Source organism: Cervus canadensis, chromosome 2, assembly GCF_019320065.1.
Source record: "Cervus canadensis isolate Bull #8, Minnesota chromosome 2, ASM1932006v1, whole genome shotgun sequence".
Classification (NCBI taxonomy): domain Eukaryota; kingdom Metazoa; phylum Chordata; class Mammalia; order Artiodactyla; family Cervidae; genus Cervus; species Cervus canadensis.
The window spans coordinates 19,545,430-19,568,869 of NC_057387.1; the positions used below are offsets into that span (position 1 = coordinate 19,545,430).

General features: G+C 47.3%; 1 protein-coding gene across 1 annotated transcript; it reads right to left on the minus strand.

Moving 5' to 3' along the window:
* Nucleotides 1-948: 948 nt before the first annotated feature.
* THEM5 (thioesterase superfamily member 5) lies at nucleotides 949-13,399 on the minus strand. Its single transcript, XM_043446639.1, has 6 exons — nucleotides 13,162-13,399; nucleotides 10,957-11,158; nucleotides 9,648-9,786; nucleotides 2,032-2,142; nucleotides 1,468-1,592; nucleotides 949-1,148 (listed from the first exon to the last, which is right to left on the minus strand). Exons 1-6 carry the CDS (start codon nucleotides 13,282-13,284, stop codon nucleotides 1,102-1,104), a joined length of 747 nt encoding a protein of 248 aa, XP_043302574.1. The 5' UTR covers nucleotides 13,285-13,399; the 3' UTR covers nucleotides 949-1,101.
* Between the last annotated feature and the right edge of the window lie 10,041 nt (nucleotides 13,400-23,440).

The window sequence follows — 23,440 nt, forward strand, 5'->3', positions numbered from 1 at the left end:
CTGTGGGATTCCATGTCAGTTTTTATATTGATGACTTACAGATTGAGTCAGTATGGAATCAATTCTGAGTTCCAAATGATAATATCCAGGGATCTTGCTGCTGCTCCCCTTGTGGTGAAGGTTCCATGGGTATTTCAAGCTCAATTTGTGTGAAGTTGACCTCAGTATCTCCCTCCACTGCAAACCTGCTCCCCTGTATGCCCAGTGATGCCACCTGGAACCATCAAGCCAGAAAATGTACTCTTTGCATCATTTTCATATCTCTCATCTTCATTGCTTAGAACCATGTTAGGTCATTACTGTCTCTTGTTGGAGCCCCACAGGGGTCTCCTAACCAGTGCTCCCACCTTTAGTCTTGCTGACTTCTTGTTGTCGCCAGAGTCATCTTTCCAAAAAACAAAACTTTATGCCATGCCCCAGCCCAAACCCTTTAAAGGATCCTTGTTGCCTACAAGACAAAGTTCAAGCTCCACTGCACCGTTTAAGGCGCCTTCCATGGCCTGCACCCGCCCTGCCCTCTTCTCTTTTCCTAAACTCCTGCCCCATTCAACACCTTGCTGTTCTCCAAAGTCACCGTATCTATGCCCCCTGTTCAGAATATCCTCCTCTCCCCTGCCTGCCTGGTGGACACCACTTAACTTTTGAGACTCAGTTCAAGCACCGCTTCCTCTAGAAAACCTCTGATTGCTTTCCTAGAGTAAAACTGACCTCTCCTCCCTTTGTGTCATAACCGGGGCCTCGGTGGGGTGGGAGGAGCTGACGGGGTGCTGTGCTCCCCACCCAGCGCCGTGCATGCTGAGACCAAGGGCCTTGTCTTTCATCACTATGTGCCTGGCGCCTCACCCAGCGCCTGGCAGGCCTCAGTACACCGCTCCTCTTGGTGCTGAATGGGAAAGTGGGTATGTGGGAGGCCCTGGGAGAATTTTGAGTTTCAACTATAGGAGCGTGTTGGACTGAGAACAGGCCTGTGAGACTTTATTTATGCAAGGGAAGCATCCCCTCCCTCACTTCACCCGTTACTTCTGGGGCACCCCCCCTGCTCTGCGGGGGGTCCCTGGTAGGCAAGGTGGTCGTTGGTAGTCTCTCCTGAAGGCACTGTGTCTAGTGTTGAGATGAATCCTCTTCCAGCTGCATCTGGAGGAAAGTGCCTGCAAGAGAAGGGTGAGTCGAATGGCAGGGGCCAGAGCATGGACGGCAGGAGCTGATGGGGTGCTCAGAGCTTTGGTACCCAGTTACTCAGTACCTGGGTCCTGTCTTTGTGAGACATGCTGGGCCACTCATATGCAGAAAAAAAAAAAGTCCTAATTCGGTTTTTCCTCACTTTGTCTGTGTGTACAGCACGTCCCAATCCCGCTCTAAAAAGCTGGAGCCCGCCTTGGGATTGGATCCTTAGCATTTCCCCTTCTGTTTGTTCCGGGCATGGCTCCAGCAGGACAGGGCCAGGGGCTGGGGTTCAGGTCCTCTTACCTGAGGCTTTAGCGTAAACTGTCTGCTGGTCTCTGCTCTGGGTGACACAGGACAGGTACATCTTCTGGTCCTCGATCTTTTCCACGTTGACATTCAGCACAGCCAGAGAGCCCAGGGGAATCAAGCTGGGAGAGGAGGTGGCTTAGCCCCGCTCATGTAGGCCCCTGGGCCCTGCCCCTCAACTCTCTGTCCTCCCCCATACTTCTCTTCATCTTACCTTGTCTCAAGGACTTAAGTGGCTCCCGGATCAGGGCCCATCTGCCAGCAACCAGAGTTGCATGGCAGAGGTTCTGATCTGTCCAGGGGACCAAGGGACTGTGTGGCTGGGGAAGGAGCATGACAGGTCTTCTGCACCCCAACTGCCCCCTCAATGGCCAACACCCCAAAGATCTGTACTTACTTTAAAAAAAAAAACCTGATTTTTTGTTTGTTTGTTTAATTTTTTGGCCACACCATATAGCATGTGGGGTCTTAGTTCTCTGACCAGGGATTGAGCCCACACCCTCTGCATGGGAAGTGAGGTGTATTAACCACTGGACTGCCAGGGAAGTGCCCCATACTTACTTTTTGAACCTGATGTTGAAATTTACTGTTAACAGCCCCTCTCCAGACAGGTAAGCAGTTTTAGAAAAGGTCTCATCTATCAAGGCTGCCAGGGACCCTCCGTGGGCAAACCTGGGGGAGAGGGTAGGGAGTAAGGCCAGGGACAGAACCCCCCCCACCACCACTTCCATCTTTCCCCAGGAAAGGGAAGGAAATGGATCTGGATCCTGTCTGGCCAAACCAGTCAAAATCAACTGGTTTTTCTTTCATGTTACTACAGCCTGTGTTAGCAACCATTGATACCATTATTGTATTTCACCAGGAAAAAAAAAAAAATTTCTGATAGAATGAATGGAAGAAACCTTTTTTTTGATTCATCACCTAACTGCTGGTAGCAATCACCCTAGTTTGGAAGGGTACACTCCTTCAGGGGATGGAAAAGTCCCTGAACTTTTGGGCTTTAGTCTCTAAACTGTGACCTTCGGCAGCTCTCACCTCACCAGTCACTATGGCCAGTGTTGAGCCCACATTTTCAAGGTGGGTAACCATGACACTTGACCTAGGGCCTATTCAGTGATGACAAGATGGACTCCAGAGCGGCGCTGACTGTGGAAAGCTGAGAGCCAGCTTCAGTAGATGCTGCAAACACTTGCTTTATTTAAAGGGTGCAAATTCTCGTTCTAACTTGTGTAACCTGACTTTCTTCATGCCAAAGCTCCGTTGCTGGTTAAGCTGGGGGAAATAGAAAGGCACCGAGTTTTAGGAAGCAGATAACTCCAAAGAGATTCCAGTTTCTGACTTTCAACAGTGTGATGCTGATTCTCCACCAACCAGGTCAGCTTCCCTGCTGGGCTATCACGGGTTACCCTGCTGCGCCTGCCACTAGCAGGCTTCCCACACCCACCTGCTTCTGCTCCCTTTGGTGGAAAGTACTGGGGGCCACGCAACCACACCCGCCTGGTTTGACTCCTTGCTCCACCTTCACTACCTGTTTGATCTTGTGCAAGTTGCTAAACCTTTCTAAGCCTTAGTTTTCTCACTGTGAATTGTGAATAAAAATAATTTGTGTCTCATCAGATCAAATGAGGTAATGTTTATAAAACTTCACATACACCTCAAGAAACTTCCCTTCCCACATGGCTTGAAATGGAGGAAGAGTTGTAGCTGAAGAACAGTAAGCCTTCTCTTCCCTCTTTGTTCAGGGCCTAGGACCCAGTGCCAAGTGTGAAGATGCTTCAGGGTAGCTCTTGGTCAGTTATTCTACCCTGCCTCATTGCCGTGGGGCTGGACGGGTACTTGTAAGATAATAGAATATGTATATATGCTGTGCTGTGCTTAGTCGCTTAGTCGTGCCAGACTCTGCGACCCCATGGACTGTAGCCCACCAGACTCTTCTGTTCATGGGGATTCTCCAGGCAAGAATACCGGAGTGAGTTGCCATGCCCTCCTCCAGGGGATCTTCCCAACCCAGGGATTGAACTGCTTTGCAGTTCCACTGCTTTGCAGGCAGATACTTTATCATCTGAGTCAAGGAAAGCCCAGGAATCCTGGAGTGGGTAGCCTATGCCTTCTCCAGGGGATCTTGGTCTCTGCCCCTGGGTCCTGGCACAGAGCTCCTGAAACCCTCATAATTTCCTGTGTGATAGGAATGTCTCTTGTTCTAACAAGGTGTCTCTGGGTGGGCTCTTGGTTGAAGGCTGGTTACCAGAAAGACCATGCCATGATTAGAAGCTTGGAATTTTCAGTCCTGCCCCCACAACCTCTAGTTCTGTTGAGAAGGGAAAAGGGCTGAAAATGAAGTTAATGATGGACCATACCTATGTGTTGTAGCCTCCATAAGAATTCCAGTTAGTATGGCTTGGCGAACACATCCATGCTAGGAGGGTGATGCGCCACAACTCCACAAGGACAGATGCTCTTGCACTCAGGATGTGTTCCCAGACCTTCTCTTACAGACTTATTCCATCTGGATGTTCATCCTTTGGTGGTGGTTTAGCTGCTCAGTTGTGTCTGACTCTTTGTGATCCCATGGACTGTAGCCCGCCAGGCTCCTCTGTCCACTGGATTTTCCAGGCAAGTATACTGGAGTGGATTGCCATTTCCTTCTCCAGGGGATCTTCCTCACACAGGGACTGAACCTGGGTCTCCTGTACTGCAGGCAGATTGTTTACCGACTGAGCTACTAGGGAAGCCTGTTCATTCTTTACCATATCTTTAATAAACCGGTAAACATAAGTACCCCATTTCCAAGGTCAGGAGCGGCGGCCCAGAGGAGATACCCCACGTCCAAGGTAAGGAGCAGCGGCTGTGCTTTGCTGGAGCAGCCGTGAAGAGACACCCCACGTCCAAGGTAAGAGAAACCCAAGTAAGACGGTAGGCACTGAGAGAGGGCATCAGAGGGCAGACAGACTGAAACCACAATCATAGACAACAGGCCAATCTGATCACATGGACCACAGCCTTGTCTAACTCAATGAAACTAAGCCATGCCGTGTGGGGCCACCCAAGATGGACGGGTCATGGTGGAGAGGTCTGACAGAATGTGGTCCACTGGAGAAGGGAATGGCAAACCACTTCGGTATTCTTGCCTTGAGAACCCCATGAACAGTATGAAAAGACAAAAAGATAGGACACTGAAAGATGAACTCCCCAGGTTGGTAGGTGCCCAATATGCTACTGGAGATCAGTGGAGAAATAACTCCAGAAAGAATGAAGGGATGGAGCCAAAGCAAAAACAAGACCCAGTTGTGGATGTGACTGGTGATAGAAGCAAGGTACGATGCTATAAAGAGTAATATTGCATAGGAACCTGGAATGTTAGGTCCATGAATCAAGGCAAATTGGAAGTGGTCAAGTAGGAGATGGCAAGAGTGAACATCGACATTCTAGGAATCAGCGAACTAAAATGGACTGGAATGGGTGAATTTAACTCAGATGACCATTACATCTACTACTATGGGCAAGAATCCCTTAGAAGAAATGGAATAGCCATCATAGTCAACAAAAGAGTCTGAAATGCAGTACTTGGATGCAATCTCAAAAATGACGGAATGATCTCTGTTCGTTTCCAAGGGAAATCATTCAATATCATGGTAATCCAGGACTATGCCCTGACCATTAAAGCTGAAGAAGCTGAAGTTGAATGGTTCTATGAAGCCCTACAAGACCCTGTAGAACTAACATCCAAAAAAGATGTCTTAAAAAAAAAAAAAAAAAGATGTCTTTTCATTATAGGGGACTGGAATGCAAAAGTAGGAAGTCAGGAAACACCTGGAGAAACAGGCAAATTTGGCCTTGGAGTACAGAATGAAGCAGGGCAAAGGCTAATAGAGTTTTGCCAAGAGAACGCACTGGTCATAGCAAACACCTTCTTCCAACAACACAAGAGAAGACTCTACACATGGACATCACCAGATGGTCAACACTGAAATCAGATTGATTATATTCTTCACAGCCAAAGATGGAGAACCTCTATACAGTCAGCAAAAACATGACAGGGAGCTGACTGTGGCTCAGATCATGAACTCCTTATTGCCAAATTCAGACTTAAATTGAAGAAAGTGGGGAAAACCATTGGACCATTTAGGTATGACCTAAATCAAATCCCTTATTATTATACAGTGGAAGTGAGAAATAGATTTAAGGGACTAGATCTGATAGACAGAGTGCCTGATGAACTATGGACGGAGGTTCATGACACTATACAGGAGACAGGGATCAAGACCATCCCCAAGAAAAAGAAATGTAAAAAAGCAAAATGGCTGTCTGAAGAAGGCTTACAAATATTTGTGAAAAGAAGAGAAGCAAAAAGCAAAGGAGAAAGGGAAAGAGATACCCATTTGAATGCAGAGTTCCAAAGAATAGCAAGGAGAGATAAGAAAACCTTCCTCAGTGATCAATGTGAAGAAATAGAGGAAAACAATAGAATAGGAAAGACTAGATATCTCTTCAAGAAAATTAGAGATACCAAGAGAACATTTCATGCAAAGATGGGCTCAATAAAGGACAGAAATGGTATGGACCTAACAGAAGCAGAAGATTTTAAGAAGAGGTGGCAAGAATACACAGAAGAATTATACAAAAAAGATCTTCATGACCCAGATAATCACGATGGTGTGATCACTCACCTAGAGCCAGACAGCCTGGAATGTGAAGTCAAGTGGGCCTTAGAAAGCATCACTACGAACAAAGCTAGTGGAGGTGATGGAATTCCAGTTAAGCTATTGCAAATCCTAAAAGATGCATGATGCTGTAAAAGTGCTGCACTCAATATGCCAGCAAATTTGGAAAACTCAGCAGTGGCCACAGGACTGGAAAGGGTCAGTTTTCATTCCAATCCCAAAGAAAGGCAATGCCAAAGAATGCTCAAACTACTGCACAATTGCACTCATCTCACACCCTAGTAAAGTAATGCTTAAAATTCTCCAAGCCAGGCTTCAGCAATATGTGAACCGTGAACCTCCAGATGTTCAAGCTGGTTTTAGAAAAGGCAGAGGAACCAGAGATCACATTGCCAACATCTGCTGAATCATCGAAAAAGCAAGAGAGTTCCAGAAAAACATCTATTTCTGCTTTATTGACTATGCCAAAGCCTTTGACTGTGTGGATCACAATAAACTGTGGAAAATTCTGAAAGAGATGGGAATACCAGACCACCTGACCTGCCTCTTGAGAAACCTGTATGCAGGCCAGGAAGCAACAGTTAGAACTGGACATGGAACAACAGACTGGTTCCAAATAGGAAAAGGAGTACATCAAGGCTGTATATTGTCACCCTGCTTATTTAACTTATATGCAGAGTACATCATGAGAAACGCTGGGCTGGAAGAAGCACAAGCTGGAATCAAGATTACTGGGAGAAATATCAATAACCTCAGATATGCAGATGACACCACCCTTATGGCAGAAAGTGAAGAAGAACTAAAGAGCCTCTTGATGAAAGTGAAAGAGGAGAGTGAAAAAGTTGGCTTAAAGCTCAGCGTTCAGAAAACTAAGATCATGGCATCTGGTCCCATCACTTCATAGTAAATAGATGGGGAAACAGCGGCTGACTTTATTTTTTGGGCTCCAAAATCACTGCAGATGGTGACTGCAGCCATGAAATTAAAAGACACTCCTTGGAAGGAAAGTTATGACCAACCTAGACCGCAAATTAAAAAGCAGAGACATTACCTTGTCAACAAAAGTCCATCTAGTCAAGGCTATGGTTTTTCCAGTAGTCATGTATGGATGCTCCTCCATCCATGGGATTTTCCAGGCAAGAGTACTGGAGTGGGTTGCCATTTCCTTCTCCAGAGGATCTTCCCGACCCAGGGACCGAACCCAGGTCTCCCACATTGTAGGCAGACACTTTACCGTCTGAGCCACCAGGGAAGTCGTATGGATGTGAGAGTTGAATTATAAAGAAAGCTGACCTTCAAAGAATTGATGCTTTTGAATTGTGGTGTTGGAGAAGACTCTTGAGAGTCCCTTGGACTGCAAGGAGATCCAACCAGTCCATCCTAAAGGAGATCAGACCTGAGTGTTCATTGGAAGGACTGATGTTGAAGCTGAAACTCCAATACTTTGACCACCTGATGCGAAGAGCTGACTCATTTGAAAAGACCCTAATGCTGGGAAGGATTGAAGGCAGGAGGAGAAGGGGATGACAGAGAATGAGATGGTTGAATGGCATCACCGACTCAACGGACATGAGTTTGGGTAAACTCCGGGAGTTCATGATGGACAAGGAGTTCTGGCGTGCTGTGATTTATGGGTTCGCAAAGAGTCGGACATGACTGAGCGACTGAACTGAACTGAACTGGAACATAAGTAAGTGGTTCTTTGAGTTCTGTGAATGGTTCTAGTAAATTCATCCAACCAGAGGAAAGGGTACTGGGAACCACCAGTTACTGCCAGATCAGAAATTGTGGGTAACCTGTGCACCTACACTTGCGGTTGGCATCTGAAGAAGGGTGGAAGCAGTCTTGTGGGACTGAGTCTTTAACCCGTGGGGTCTGACACTATCTCCAGGTAGACAGTGTTCTATTGTGGGACCCCCCCATTGGTGTCATAGGGAATTGCTTGGTGTTGGGGGAGCTTCCAGCCATTTGGGGGCCGAAGTGTCAGAAGGGAAGTGTTTTGTGTGAGAGTGAGAAGCTCACAGGAAAGAAAGACAGCAGGAAGTACAAGACTTTTCCTTACACAGGAGGTAGACTGACCTGGGTGTTTCTAATTCAGTGCTGATCCCTTCTTGGATCCCCCCAATCTTCTAGCCTCAGTGTTGAGTGCTCCTCTTCTGCCTTCCCAGCCCCACTTCCGTGAGCCCCCAAATCAAAGGCCACATTCCACCCTATCCTTGCCTCTTTGGGGGGTTTTCCTCTTCATAAGGGAGGGGACTGGTGGCCTGGGTAGATCTCTGACCTAGTCCCCCAGTGTCTGCACGCACTCATGTGGAAGCCCCCATGGAAGATACCTTCAGGATGGCCAAGGGGACGAAAGGGCTGCAGTCGGAATCTGTGGCCTGCAGAGGTGCTGATATCTAATAATCTCTTTGAATTCTGTTTAACTGCAACTCAGTCTCTCTAAGGTCTTGGGACCCTTAAGTTTCTCTTTCCCTCCCCTCTCTCCTCTCCCTTGCAAGGATTCTGACCCCACAGTTAGCCTTCAGTGACTGTCTAAAGCAGGAACAGGGATCAAGAAGGCAGACAAACATGGACCTGGTGACGTGGACCCAGCGTCCTTAAGCAAGAGGCTCAGGGCCTGTCTGAGTGTGTATTTATGTCCAGTGTGAATGTATTTACATCCACTGTGAGTTCTTTCCTGGGTCCCTTCCCAGTTTGGAGGCAGCAGAGTACAGAAGAAGCAATGGACTTGGAGTCCCGCCTCCTGGGTTAGAGTCCTGGATCTGACCTTAACTGCCTGTGCTACCTTGGGCAAGATCACTTACCTCTGTGTGCCTCAGTTTGCCTACTGGGCAAAGGTGAAGTTTGGAGAGATAGCCTGATAGCTGTATTGTGCTTTATGGTTTATGAGTACATACACACAGGCCCTTCATATCATATCTCTCAGCTATTCTGGGAGGTAGATATTACTGCCCCAAGATTTAGGTAAGGAGACTGAAGTGCATGCATGCTAAGTCATTTCAGTCATGTCCAACTCTTTGTGACCCCATGGACTGTAGCCCACCAGGCTCTCTGTCCTTGGGATTTTCCATGCAAGAATACTGGAGTGGGTTGCCATTTCCTTTTCCAGGAGACTGAAGGCCAGGAGACAGAGGTTAACTTGCTTGCTTGGGGTCTTCATACAAGCAGTGGCAGAGGAGGACTGGAAGTCTGGCCCTTAACTCCAGATCTTGTCATCTTCTGAGTCCACTACACCCTTCTCAGAGTGGCTTCTAAGGCCCCTTTTTACTGAAAAATTCCCAGGCCTGGAATAAGGAGACTGTTTCTTATCTGCCCAATGGGGACTGAACCAGATGACAGAATATCCTTCCACATCTGACACTGTGAGACTGAAGCCCAGTGCCTCCCACTCTCTACCAAACTCCATAGAGAGAGGTACAGAGCCTAGAGGCTGGCCGAGCCCAATCCACCCCCTTGGCCAAGCCCAGGAAGCAGCCAAAGATGTCCCCCACCGGGGTTAGCCCGTTATCTTACCCTGGGACCCCCTCCAGGTAGGGTCCTGGTTGGAAAAGACAGATGGACTTCTTCTCAGATGGTTGAAAAAAGATGACATACTCATAGCCTTGTCCTTCCCTTTCAATACACCTGGTGAAGAGGCGCCAGTCACTTTTGTCTGGGGAGAGATGGGCGGTGACACAGCTGAAGGAGGGAGTGTGTGAGGCCAGGGGGACCAGTCAGGAGGCAGGGTCAGTCATTCAGCAGCAGAGATGGAGCTGGCCTCTGGCACATTGTTGAGGAGAGAACCAGGGGACACATGGGCTCTGCTCTTGGGGAGTCTTCAACTGGAGAGTGAGGCACTGACCCGTCCTCAAGGTCTTCGGTCTGAGGGGACAACAGCCCTGTCCTCTGGAGCCCTGGGTCTGAGGGGAACACAGCCCTGTCCTCCGGGAGCCCTGAATCTTGAGGAAGAAACATTCATGAAGTTCCCTGGCTGAGAGTAGTTGTAGGGTCATAGGCAAGTCAGACTTTAAGAGACCTTAAACATTGAAAATTAAAATGTAAGGCATTTAATACACATACTGTTCAAAATAACAATATGGAACAGAAAAATAAGTGAAAATGGAATCCCACAAAGTTCTGATTTTTTTTTTTCCTCAAGGTGACTATAAGAACCATATCTTTCTCAGATGAAAACCAAAATCTTCAAAAATTTTTGATGCAACTTTGTTTTTTCCATAAATTGAATGGACCATCTAGTCAGCACTTGGCTGGAAGAACACGTATGTGAGTGAGAGAGACATGTTAACCTGTCCATGTCCATGCACATGCAGAGAGATCAAAGTAGAGAGCTCTATTGCTCTGACCTGTGGGTGTTTCAGGAATCTCTGGGCCTAGCAGAACAGGGATGGTGTGGAAGGAGTTTCTCCAGTGGGCAAGGGGGAATCCTCAGACCTTTGTGGGGTGGGGAGGAGGACTTGGGATAAGGCTTGACAGTAAGGCAAGCATCCCTGGTGAGGAGGCAGATGGGTAGAGGGCTGAGTCAGCAGTTCTCTGGAGGGTGCACTCTGGGCTGGGAGCAGAGGCAGTTGCTTGGGCATGCTCTCATCCCCCAGGAGGAGGGGAGTAGGGGACGGGGGCTGAGAGGACGCTTTCCTCATCCATGTGCCTGGGGCTGCAGCATGAGGGGTGGACTTGCCAGAAAGAACTTCTGGCTGAGAACTGGCAGAGAGCTTGTGAGTTTCCTCCCGAAAAGTCCCTGGCCGCCAGAAAAGGGGCTGGCCGAACTGATTCCAGTGGGCTGGTGCATGTGCATGCCAAGGGCGGCTCTCAGGCCAGGCCTTACCTGAGTTAGCTGATGACTCTAGTGGGAGCTTGAACCCCTGGATGTGGTCTCTGTTGGACCTGAAGGAAGGCAGTCTGACCCAGCCTTCGGTCTTGGTCTTCTCCAGAAATTCATGATACAGGCTCAGCATGTCTGGACCCCAGCTGGCATTGGGGAGGGCGTAATTCTTACTCTCTGTCATCTCCCAACAGAATCTTGAGACCTGGTCAGGAAAGATTGGGGAGACTAGATGGCTTTCTGGAAGGTGGCCCATGGTTTGGGCTGCGGGATCTGTACATAATGTAACCCAGCTCCTGGGTTCTTGGGCTCCTCAATCCCTTCTGTCAGTGTTGAGGGAAATGGCCCTTGGGGACTCCTGAGAGTGACCAGGCAAGGGGAAAAGTGAAAGTCACTCTGTCGTGTCCGACTCTTTGCAACCCCATGGACTATACGGTCCATGGAATTCTCCAGGCCAGAATACTGGAGTAGGTAATCTTTCCCTTCTCCAGGGGATCTTCCCAACCCAGGGATTGAACCCAGGTCTCCCACATTGCAGGCAGTTTCTTTACCAGCTAAGTCACAAGGAAAGCCCATGAATACTGGAGTGGGTAGCCTATCCCTTCTCCAGTGGATCTTCCCCCACCTAGAAATCGAACCTGGGTCTCCCACATTGCAGGTGGATTCTTTACCAACTGAGCTATCAGGCTAGGGGACACTAATGTGCAAAGGAAGGGAAGGAAAGGCGTTGGGGCTGACAATTAGAGGCAGCATCTCTGTAATGGTGCAGTATAATTGCCCTGCTTTAAAACCTGAGAAGGAACTTCCCTGCTGGTCCAGTGATTAAGAATCTGCCTTGCAATGGAGAGGTTGAAGGTTCAATCCCTGGTCAGGGAACTAAAATCCCACATGCTGAGGAGCAACTAAGCCTGTGCGCTGCAGTACTGAGCCTGTGTGCCACAGTACTGAGCCTGTGTGCCGCAGTACTGAGCCTGTGCCACAACTAGAGAGTCGGAGTGCTGGAATGAAAGATCCTGCATGTCGCAAAGAAGATCCCATGTGCTGAAACTAAGACCCAATGCAGCCAAACAAGAACAAAAATGAAAACCACCTGGAGCTGTTCCTTGAGGCTGAAAATGGCTAGTATTAGCCCCACTGTACATATGGGAAAACTGAGGAAATATGGCTAAGGTTGCCAAACTTATGAGCATATGAGCTGGTGGTTGGACTAGAGCTCTTTCTGTGTGTGCTAAGTTGCTTCAGTTGGTTCCGACTCTTTGTGGCACCATGGACCATAGCCTGCCAGGCTCCTCTGTCCATGGAATTCTCCAGGCAAGAATACTGGGGTGGGTTGCTGTGCCCTCCTCCAGGGGATCTTCCTAACCCAGGGATCGAATCTGTGTCTTTTTTGTCTCCTGCATGGCAGGTGGGTTCTTTACCACTAATGCCACCTGGAAACCTCAGAGCTCATTCTGAGCAACTGTCTACCTCGGCGGGGGCGGGGCGGTGGGGGTGGGAGTGGGACCACAGGTGAGGACCATTGTTACTCACCTCAGGAGCTACTTCGGCTCTGTCCATAGCTGTGCTCACCCTGAAGTGAGTAACAATGGGGAAGTGGGGAGTGGGGGCTCTCTTGAAACATGTTTTGGGCACCGGCAGTGGTGCAGTACTGTCTATGGGATGAAGAGGAGTCCTCTGTGGCACCAGATGCTCATGCACCAACTGCAACCATGGGCAACAGGCCAGTTGTTTGCTAAGGCCGCACACAGCATCCTTCACCTGGGGATGTCCCAACAGTCTGAGCCCCATTGGAGGAAAGTGATTGGTGGCCACACAAGATTCAGATCAGGAGGAAAGTAACCTGGTGGTCTTCATTCGGGATCTGGGCTACTTGGTTTCCTTTGCCTAATCAAATAGCTCCCAACAAGCTGCTCACCTACCCTGGCCATGATCTAGGAAGAGGAGATTTGGGTTGGTCCCTATGGTGGCTCAGATGGTAAAGAGTCCACCTGCAATGAAGAAGACTTGGGTTCGATCCTTGGGTCAGGAAGATCCTTGGAGAAGGAAATGACAGCTCGCTTGCCTGAAGAGTCCCATAGACAGAGGAGCCAGGCGGGCTACAGTCCATGGGGTTGCAAAGAATCACAACTTAGCAACGAAACAACAACAACAACTATATCCTTGGGCTCCAGAAGGCTGTGCATTTGGTTGAACTGAGAACTCACTCACCAGGGTCTCCGTGGAGGATCCGAAGGCTGAGGCAGGGTTGAATCTGGGCAGGAGGTGGGTGAGACCAGGAAGAGCTCCATGGTGACCAAGTATCACTGCCACCTGGAAGCCTGTCCGTAGCATGACTGAGCGCTGAGCTGCAGGGCTGTAGCAGCGAGGCCAGTGAGGGATTTCCAGCTGCTTCTTGGTGCTGTCGGCGCAGCTGCCTCTCAGACAAGCCTCTCTCCTCTCTGTCTCAGGCTTTTATTAGCAAGCTGCCAGCACAGATGACTAGCAAGGCTGGGCTGGTTTGATGCAACACCCACAGATGCTTGGGGCTTCTAGCTGGTGCAGAGCCCCATCCAGCCCTTGGGGAGAGGCAGGTGCTGCTTGGGCATGAATGCGGAGCAGGGCTGGCCTCAGTTCAGAAATATTTGTTAAAGGAGAAAAAGAGGACTTAATGAAATAGGATAGTGTATATGAAACTTCAGAGAGTTGCCCTGGAACTTTTCTGGGAAGAACCCAATAATACTCCCGGAAAGGAAAGGGAGGTCTGATCCTTGCCTGGAGGTTGTTGATGGAGAATCTGTGTATGTTGGTGGAGTTTTGGCAGCAGACAGTGCTGGGAGTGAGATGGGGAGCAGCGCAGCAGAGGTTTTGTCAATGACAAGTCTAGGGAAGAGCCAGCTTTGAGTGGGGGAGCGGGGAAGAGGTGCTCAGTCTGTAAGGGTGTGAAATCTTTTTGGAGGCGGTATTTCTTCTGCTGAATTAAAATGGCCAATTTCCAACTAAAAGTCCCAGATTTTAATTCACCAGAATAAACATGGAAATTTAAAGATTTTATCCCACCTTCTGTAGTTAGCTGCCCTAGAAGACTAGAATATAAGTATTTTCCTCATCTCTTGTCAAGGTTTGAATGAAACTTCTTCAGGGACGGGGGGAACTCAGTTTTTTTGATTGATTCAGTCTCTGGGTCTAACCATAAATATTTGAACTAGTTGCCGACATTTAAAAACAAGGAGTTTCATAGACAGCAGAAGGCCACAGACCTCCAGATAAGTGAAAAGATCTGGCAACAGGACATCTTCATCCCTGTGTAGCAGCCACGGGCTGGAGTGGATCCCCTGTGCCCTCTGGCTTGCCCCAGGCCTCCGCGATCCTGAACATTTCTTCATTCCGTCTGCCAGCCTCTATGTTCAGTTCAGTCACTCAGTCGTGTCCGACTCTTTGAGACCCCCATGGACTGCAGAATGCCAGGCTTCCCTGTCCATCACCAATTCCAAGAGTTTACTCAAACTGATGTTCATCGAGTCGATGATTCCGTCCAACCATTTTATCCTCTGTCGTCCCTTTCTCCTGCCTTCAATCTTTCCCAGCATCTGGGTCTTTTTATGAGTTAGTTCTTTGCATCAGGTGGTCAAAATACTGGCGTTTCAGCTTCAACATCAGTCCTTCCAATGAATATTCAGGTTGATTTCCTTCAGGATTGACTGGTTTGATCTCCCTGCAGTCCATGGGACTCTCAAGAGTCTTCTCCAAAACCACAGTTCAAAAGCATCAATTCTTCGAGGCTCAGCTTTCTTTATAGTCCAACTCTCATGACTACTGGAAAAATGACCAACCTAGACGGCATATTGAAAAGTAGAAACATTACTTTGCCAACAAAGGTCTGTCAAATCTGCCAGCCTCTATGTGCAATACTTGATTTGGAAGATGAGACTTGAGGAGGAGACAGGAGAGAAAAGAGGAATCTTAGAAAGGGTAAATGGGGGACTTCCCTGGTGTCCCATGGCTAAGACTCTGTGCTTCCGATGCAGGGGGACTGGGTTCAATCCCTGGTCAGGGAACTAGATCCCACGTGCTGCAACTAAGACCTGGAGGAACCAAATAAATAGTTTTTAAAAAAACGTAGACAGACTGAAGAGGAGGCAGAGGAAAAGGGAACAGGGAAGAGAAGGATTCATGGGGTGGCAGTGTTGGAGGCTGGGAGCTGATCCCAGGAAGGTTGCCCTGGGAGAAGAAGGCAGGGGCTGTCATCCCAAGAAGAATCAGTAGCTGAATCTGGGAAAGGAAATCCTTGTTTCATTGCCTTAGGTTCACTGTCTGGTTCCTGACACAGAGCTCCTAAATCCCTTGAAATTTCCTGGGTGATAGGAGCATCTTTTATTTTATTTATTTATTTATTTTTTACCTTTGGGTCATATTTATTTAAGGGTTAAGAACACAGACTCAGAAAGCCACACATAACCTTGGGAAATGATCAATGTGCCAGAGAATGCTGATTGCTTACCTCTCCAATCCCTTTTCCCTTTCTACTTTTCTATCAACATCCTGGTTTTATTTTGGATAATCATGGGCCCAATGGAAAGGTTTCTTTTCCTCGCCTCCATTGTAGCTAGGTATAGACAATGATGTGCAAATAGGCATCTTTTGTTTTAATGAAATGACTCTGAGTGGGCTCCAGAGAGCCTTAGGATGGGGGCTGGTTACCAGAAAGACCAAGCCTTAGTTAGAAGCTTGGAATTTTCAGTCTCATCTCCCATCTTTCAGGAGGGGGAAGAGGTTGGAGGCTAGTTAATGATTCATCATCCTTACATGATGATAGTGAAAGTTGCTCAGTCACGTCTGACTCTTTGCGGCCCCATTGACTATACAGCTCATGGAATTCTCCAGGCCAGAATACTGGAGTGGGTAGCTGTTCCCTTCTCCACGGGATCTTCCCAACCCAGGGATAGAAGCCAGGTCTCCCGCATTGCAGGTGGATTCTTTACCGGTTGAGAGGCCTCCATAAAAACTCCAGAAGTGTAGGGTTTGGAGAGCTTCCAGGTTGGCACACTCCTATGCTCAGTTCAGTTCAGTTGCTCAGCCGTGTCCAACTCTTTGCAGGATCCTTCCAAGTCTTGCTCTACATATCTCTTCATCTGACTGTTCATCTACATCTTTCACAATACCCTTTAATAAATCATAAGCCAATAAATGTAAAACTGTTTCTGAATTTGATAAACTGTTCTAGCCAATGATCAAATCTAAGGAGAGGAGCGGTCATGGGAAGATCTGATTTGTAGCCAAGTCAGACAGAAGTTGTGAGTAACGTGGCGACTGGCATTTGAGGTGGGGCACAGTCTCATGGGACTGAGCCTTTAGCCCATGGGGTCTGTGCTAACTTTAACTTTGGTTAGTGTCAGAATTGAATTATGGAGCATCCATCTGGTGTCATAGAGAATTGCTCGGTGAGGAGGAAAACCCCACACATCAGACATTAGAGTGTGTGTGACAGGAAGGGGAGTGTGTGTGTGTGAGAGAGAGAGAGAGAGAGAGAGCAAGGGGAAAACACAGGAAATTTTTCCTATAAGCACCCTCCTGCTTTAGTTGTTTTGCTGGTTTTGATTAAATTAACTTTCAAAACCTGACATCCCTATGATTATGTAAATTTTGTTCTCAGCCTTGCCGTATGCTATAGTTACACTTTCTTTCTGTATAACTTTTATTTTCTGTGAATTGATCATTTCCAAGGTTCAACTAGACAACATGGTCCAGGGGAATACAGGGAAATTGAAGGACAGTGGTTGAGATGCTTACCTTCACTTCCCAGCTGAGAGGGAGGAGAGAGAAAATTTTTTTTAAAAATGAAGATCTGGCAATGGCTGTGATATTTAAGAGAAGATATAATGAGGTCAAGGGTATGACAGATGGAGCGTAACTAGAAAGATATCTGAGGAGAATATCTATGGTGATGGCAAAATTGTACATGAGGTGTTGAATTCTGATGGCTCGTATAGGATGTTGTTGTCCAAGGCCATCTAGGAAGAGAAAAATTAAGATTGTGGAGAAAGCGCTCTTTTCCTCCCTTTGAACTCCTTTCCCTCTATTTCATACATCTTGTGGATTCTTTCTGCGACACAGAGCACTTCCTACACGTGGGCTGGGAATTCAGCTATCTAGAGAGGTGGAAAGGTGCTTGGCTAGTGCCTTGAATGTGGGGTCTGGCCACAGCCCTTCTCCTTCTCTGAGAACTCAGCTCAGAGAGAACAAAGAACACTCAGCGCAGAGAAAAAACTTTTCTCCAGACCTGGATTCTCAGGATAAGCAATTAGAAAACAGAGGGAAGTCAGTGAAGGTTCAGCATAATTCAAAACTCCTGTCGGATTCTTATTTAGTTTGCTGTCTGCCTCCTGCATTTCCTGTTTGGGATCTTGTAGGGGAGTGTTGAATTTGGAGGTTTTTCTGACTGAGATATGACATGTTCCCAGAAGCATAGAGGAGGCCTGACCTGGCAGGGTGTGCACGGAAGAACCAGCTGTGGTGTGCTAGTAAGTGGTAAGGGATTAACACCTCTTAGCAGGGAGGAGAGGGGCTTGCTGGGTGGCTTAGCTGGTAAAGAATCTGCCTGCAATACAGGAGATCGCGGTTTGATCCCTGGGTTTCGAAGTTCCTCTGGAGAAGGGAATGGCTACCCACTCTAGTATTCTTGGGCTTTCCTGGTGGCTCAGCCAGTAATGAATCTGCCTGCAATGCGGGAGACCTGGGTTCAGTCCCTGGGTTGTGAAGATCCCCTGGAGAAGGGAATGACTACCCACTCCAGTATTCTTGCCTGGAGAATCCCATGGACAGAGGAGCCAAGCAGGCTATAGTCAATGGGGTTGCAAAGAGTCGGACATGACTGAGTGACGAAGAACAGCATAGCAGGGAGGAGAACTCTTATTAGCATTTGCTAGCTTCTGTTGTATAAATGAAACTGGCAAATACTACCAATTAGAGTTCCCCTGCCATTTGGAAAACTCAGCAGTGGCCACAGGCCTGGAAAAGATCAGTTTTCATTCCAATCCCAAAGAAAGGCAATGCCAAAGAATGTTCAAACTACCACACAATTGCATTCATCTCGCAATATCAATAACCTCAGATATGCAGATGACACCACCCTTATGGCAGTAAGCAAAGAGGAACTGAAGAGCCTCTTGATGAAAGTGAAAGAGGAGAGTGAAAAAGCTGACTTAAAACTCAGCATTCAAAAAACTAAGATCATGGCATCCCATCCCATCACTTCATGGCAAATAGATGGGGAAACAATGGAAACAGTGACAGACTTTATTTTCTTGGGCTCCAAACCACCACAGATGGTGATTGCAGCCATGAAATTAAAAGACGCTTACTCCTTGGAAGGAAAGTTATGACCAACCTAGACATCATATTAAAAAGCAGAGACATTACTTTGCCAACAAAGGTCCGTCTAGTCAAGGCTATGGTTTTTCCAGTAATCATCTATGGATGTGAGAGTTGAACCATGAAGAAAGCTGAGGGCCGAAGAATTGATGCTTTTGAACTGTGGTGTTGGAGACGACTCTTGAGAGTCCCTTGGACTGCAAGGAGATCCAACCAGTCAATCCTAAAGGAAATCAGTCCTGAATATTCATTGGAAGGACTGATGCTGAAGCTGAAGCTCCAATACTTTGGCCACCTGATGTGAAGAGCTGATTCACTGGAAAAGACCCTGATGCTGGGAAAGATTGAAGACAGGAGGAGAGGGGGACACCAGAGGATGAGATGGTTGGATGGTGTTACCGACTCGATGGACATGAGTTTGAGCAGGCTTTGGGAGTTGGTGATGAACAGGGAAGCCTGGTCTGCTGCAGTCCATGGGGTCTCAAAGAGTCAGACACGACTAAGTGACTGAACTAAATTCCCTGCTAGGGGGCTTCCCTTGGTGGCTCAGATGGTAAAGAATCTGTCTGTAATGCAGGAGACCCAGGTTCAATCCCTGGGTCGGAAAGATCCCCTGGAGAAGGGAATGGCTACCTACTCCAGTATTCTTGCCTGGAGAATTCCACGGACAGAGGAGCCTGGTGGGCTATACTCCATGGGGTTGCTAAGAGTCAGACATGACTGAGCAACTAAGACTTTCACGCCCTCCCTGCTGGGAGTTGTTAATCCCTTACCACTGACAGGCACACCACAGTTGGTTCTCCTGTGCACCCCGTGTCAGGTCAGGCCCAGGCTATGCTTCTGGGGACATGTCTTGTGTAAGGAATATTCCTATGGTGGCTGATTTCAAGCTACCAATATGAGGCTACTGACCCTGACTATGAAGTTGGGAAAAGGTGTGCTCAATCGGTTCTCAGAAGCTGGTAAGCACTGGCTCCAGCTCACCACTGAACCAGAAATTTCTTTAGCTTGGGGTGAAGCAACACAGATAACCAAGTCCGAGGTAGGTTGATCAGATCCTTTCTTGGCCCTGGGTCCTCCCAAATGTAAACCTGCAACCACTTGCCTCTTTTCCAGTTCCCTTCCCTCAAAAGACCAAGAGGCAATAGTACTTCATTTCCCCAGCCTGCCCTCCTTCCTTGCTGCCTGGCAAGCAAGTTCATAGGACATGTTTTTTTATTTGTTTGTTTGTTAAAGATTTCTGTGTTGTTTCAAGATATTTAAGAGGAAAATAGAAATCTTGCAAAGTCTTCCTCATCTTGAGGGGCACTGGAAGCCTTCTCAGATCATTCAGGACTGGCTGTGGACCTCTCCTGAGAGCCAGCCCTGCTGGCTGGCTCCCTGCCAGAATGGGGATTCCCAGCACTTCGGAAGGGTTCTGTCTGAGATAACCCCCTGTTGGCCTTTCTAGATGAGGAAAGAACTTCCCTAATAGCCTTCCTAGATGCCACTGCTATTTCGTCCACTGTGAACTCAAATCCCTCCTGAAGACTTGGCCCTGTTGGCTCACACAGGGCACCTCCTGGAGGGCTGCACATCTCCCTGTCAGTTCATGGTTAATCTCCAGACTCCTTCCCAGGCTGGCCCTGCCCTCAGAGATGTTGGTTTCTTGACCTTCTCATGAGTTAAGCATCAGGGGGCAGGCTGGGCAGGAACCATTGTGCACAGCAAAAAGTGATGGGCAAACTCAAGGGACCCTAGAGGGGGCTGCCCTGGCCATGTTCCGTTTGAGAGTTGCCATAGTAGAACCCAGGCCCAGTTGCCAGCTTTTCACATTTTCCCAAAAAGCCAGCACAAATCCAAACCTTTTAAGTAGTTTTTAGAAAATTAGTTTATTTTTGGCTGCCCTGGGTCTTCGTTGCTTTGCTCAGGCTTTCTCTAGCTGTGGCCAGTGGGGGCTACTCTTCTTTGTGGTGCACAGGCTTCTCATTGCGGTGGCTTCTCTTGTTGCAGAGCACGGGCTATGGGTGCATGGGCTTCAGCTGTTGCGGCACACGGGTTCTGTAGTTCTGGCACAGTCTCAGTTGTGTGGCTCTCGGGCTCTGGAACGTGGGCTCAGTAGTTGTGGCACATGGGCTTAGTTGCTCTGCAGCATGAGGAATCTTCCCAGACCAGGGATCGAACCCACATCCCCTGCATTGGCAGGCGAATTCTTGCCTACTGTGCCACCAGGGAATTCTGCAAATCCAGATTTTTCTTATATTAAACCTTATAATGTTGCAACTAGTGTATAAAAATTTTTCACGAGCCACTATGACAATCTATGGGGTGGGATGGGGTGGGAGGTGGGAGGGAGGTTCAAGAGGGAGGGGACATATGTACACCTATGTACATATGATTCATACTGATGTATGGTAGAAACCAACACAATATTGTAAAGCAAATTATCCTTCAATTAAAAATAAATAAATCTTAAAAAAATTTGCATGAGCCAAACTTGACATCCCTGATTGGATCTTGGCCTGCAGGCTGCTGATCATGCCATCTGATTCTAAGCTCATTCCTGAGCCTTTCTTACATCGCTCTTCCAGAAGTTTCTTGTCTGCTCCAGCTTTCTTCTCTCTGAGTATTCCTAGATCAGCCAGGCTTGTTTTTCCCAAGCCTGGGGTCCTGAGTGGAGGTAAAAGCAGTGGTTGCTAAGTCCTCTGTCCAGAGGGAACCGGGGTGGTGGGCTGGTGGGTTGTCCACCTGGTAGAAGAATAACACAGGTAAGGCAGGGCTGTGGCAGGGGACCTGGTGTCCAGGTGAGCTGATCGGCAGGCCCTGGCTGCAAGTGCTGCTGCCTGGTGTGGTCCCTACGCTGAAGGAGGGGGTCCTGGAAGAGTATAGGGTCAGGGAACTAGGCCAGTGGAGGGGAACCTAAGCTCCCAGAAATGTGAGCGCTTTCCCTTGCTGCTCAGCTGGGTCTGTGAAATGCAAAGAGGCAGAGAGAGGCAGGGCCGCTAAGCTCAGAAAGTGACAAATCCTGAAGGTGTGTGTTTGCACGCGTGTGCTCATGCTCAGGGTGGGCTCAGAGGCATGGCCAGGCCAGCACCTGGAATCCCCTCTTTCCCAAACCCAGACAGTTTCTTGAGAGGTGGTTCTTTCAAAACCAATGGACAGTTACATCTGCTTTCCCAGCTTTGTGCACAAAGTAAGGTCATATTCCTTTTAAAATGACCCAGCAATCCCACTCCTGGGCATACACACCGAGGAAACCAGATCTGAAAGAGAGACTATGCACCGCAATGTTCATCACAGCACTGTTTATAATAGCCAGGACATGGAAGCAACTTAGATGCCCATCAGCAGACAAATGGATAAGGAAGCTATGGTACATATACACAATGGAATATTACTCAGCCATTAAAAAGAACACATTTGAATCAGTTCTAATGAGATGGATGAAACTGGAGCCCATCATACAGAATGAAGTAAGCCAGAAAGATAAAGACCAATACAGTATACTAATGCATATATATGGAATTTAAAAAGATGGTAATGATAACCCTATATGCAAAACAGAAGAAGAGACACAGATGTACAGAACAGACTTTTGGACTCTGTGGGAAAAGCGAGGGTGGGATGTTCTGAGAGAATAGCATTGAAACAAGTATACTATCAAGGGTGAAACAGATCACCAGCCCAGGTTGGATGCATGAGACAAGTGCTCAGGGCTGGTGGGTGCACTGGGAAAACCCAGAGGGATGGGATGGGGAGGGAGGTGGGAGGGGGGATTGGGATGGGGAACACATGTAAATCCATGGCTGATTCATGTCAATGTATGGCAAAACCCACTACAATATTGTAAAGTAGTTGAAAATTACTTTAATAAATGAATGAAATAAATAAATGAATAAATGAAATAAATGAAAAAAAATGAATAAAAATAAATGAATGAATAAATAAAATAAAATGAAATAAAAATAAATATAAAAATAAATGAAAATAAATGATAAAATAAAAATAATAAAATAAATAAAATAATATAATAAATATATGAATAATATATTAATAAATATAGATAATGAAAATAATAAAATAAATGAATAAAATAATAATGAAATAAAATAAATAAAAATAATAAATGAAATGAAATAATAAAATAAAATAAATGAAAAATAAAGTGAAATGAATGAAATAAATAAAATAAATGAATAATAAAATAAATGAAAAAATAAAATAAAATGAAATGAAATAATAAGTAATAATATTAATAATAAAATAAGTGAATAAATGAAATAAAAATAAATGAAAAAAAAAGTACGTTAAATGTCTGACACCCATTCCTAGGATACCTGAGCACTTTCTCTCCTGAAAACTCTGAAACAGGGTTTCACTAACTGTTGAACAGACTCAGGGGCCAAGTTCATGGGCCCTCAGAGTATAGGTGATGTGGCTTCACCGACAGCTGCTAAGTGCCCATGACCCCTGTCCTCTGGGCCACGGGCATCCTTAGGTTGGGGTGTGTCCACACGGGATCATCAGACGGTTATGGAATCACGTCCTCTGGCCCTGGTGGATATCGCTCCAGCTGCTTAGCCATGGAAGGGTGAGGGTGCCCATGAGGGCAAGTCCTTTTCAATCCCCAGGAGGAGCACGGACAGGCCTTGGGGGCAGGGGGTGCTTTGGCTCCTGAGTGGCTCCCAGAGCAGGTTTTGAACACTGTCCCTCACAGGGAAGCCTCTGCCAAGACTCTCCCACCTCCGCCCCCAACCTTGGTGATTCCCAAACAAGGAGGCCTCATATTTGTTGGGCAGTTTCTCCTGCCACCCACTATCCCATATCCACCCTCTCCACCACAGCCACCTTCTCCACCTCCCCTCTTCCTAATTAGTCCTCAGACCTAGTTGGCAGGGCTTCTGAATCCTTCGTCTTCTTTGTCTGAATTCTTCCCTCTTTTCCCAGAGTTCTCTGCCAGAATGGTTAGCATCTAAAAAAAAAACAAACAAACTGGTTCTTCCTTTCCTGGTGGCTGATCTGATTCTATCTTCATACTTCTGGGGGGCTGAGGGGAAACACTGGCATTCCATTCTTTGAGTGTTGTAAAAAGATTAAGTTTCATATTAAACTGGCCTGACCATGGATTCCATCTTTGAAGTCAGGTGGTCCAAGCAGTTCT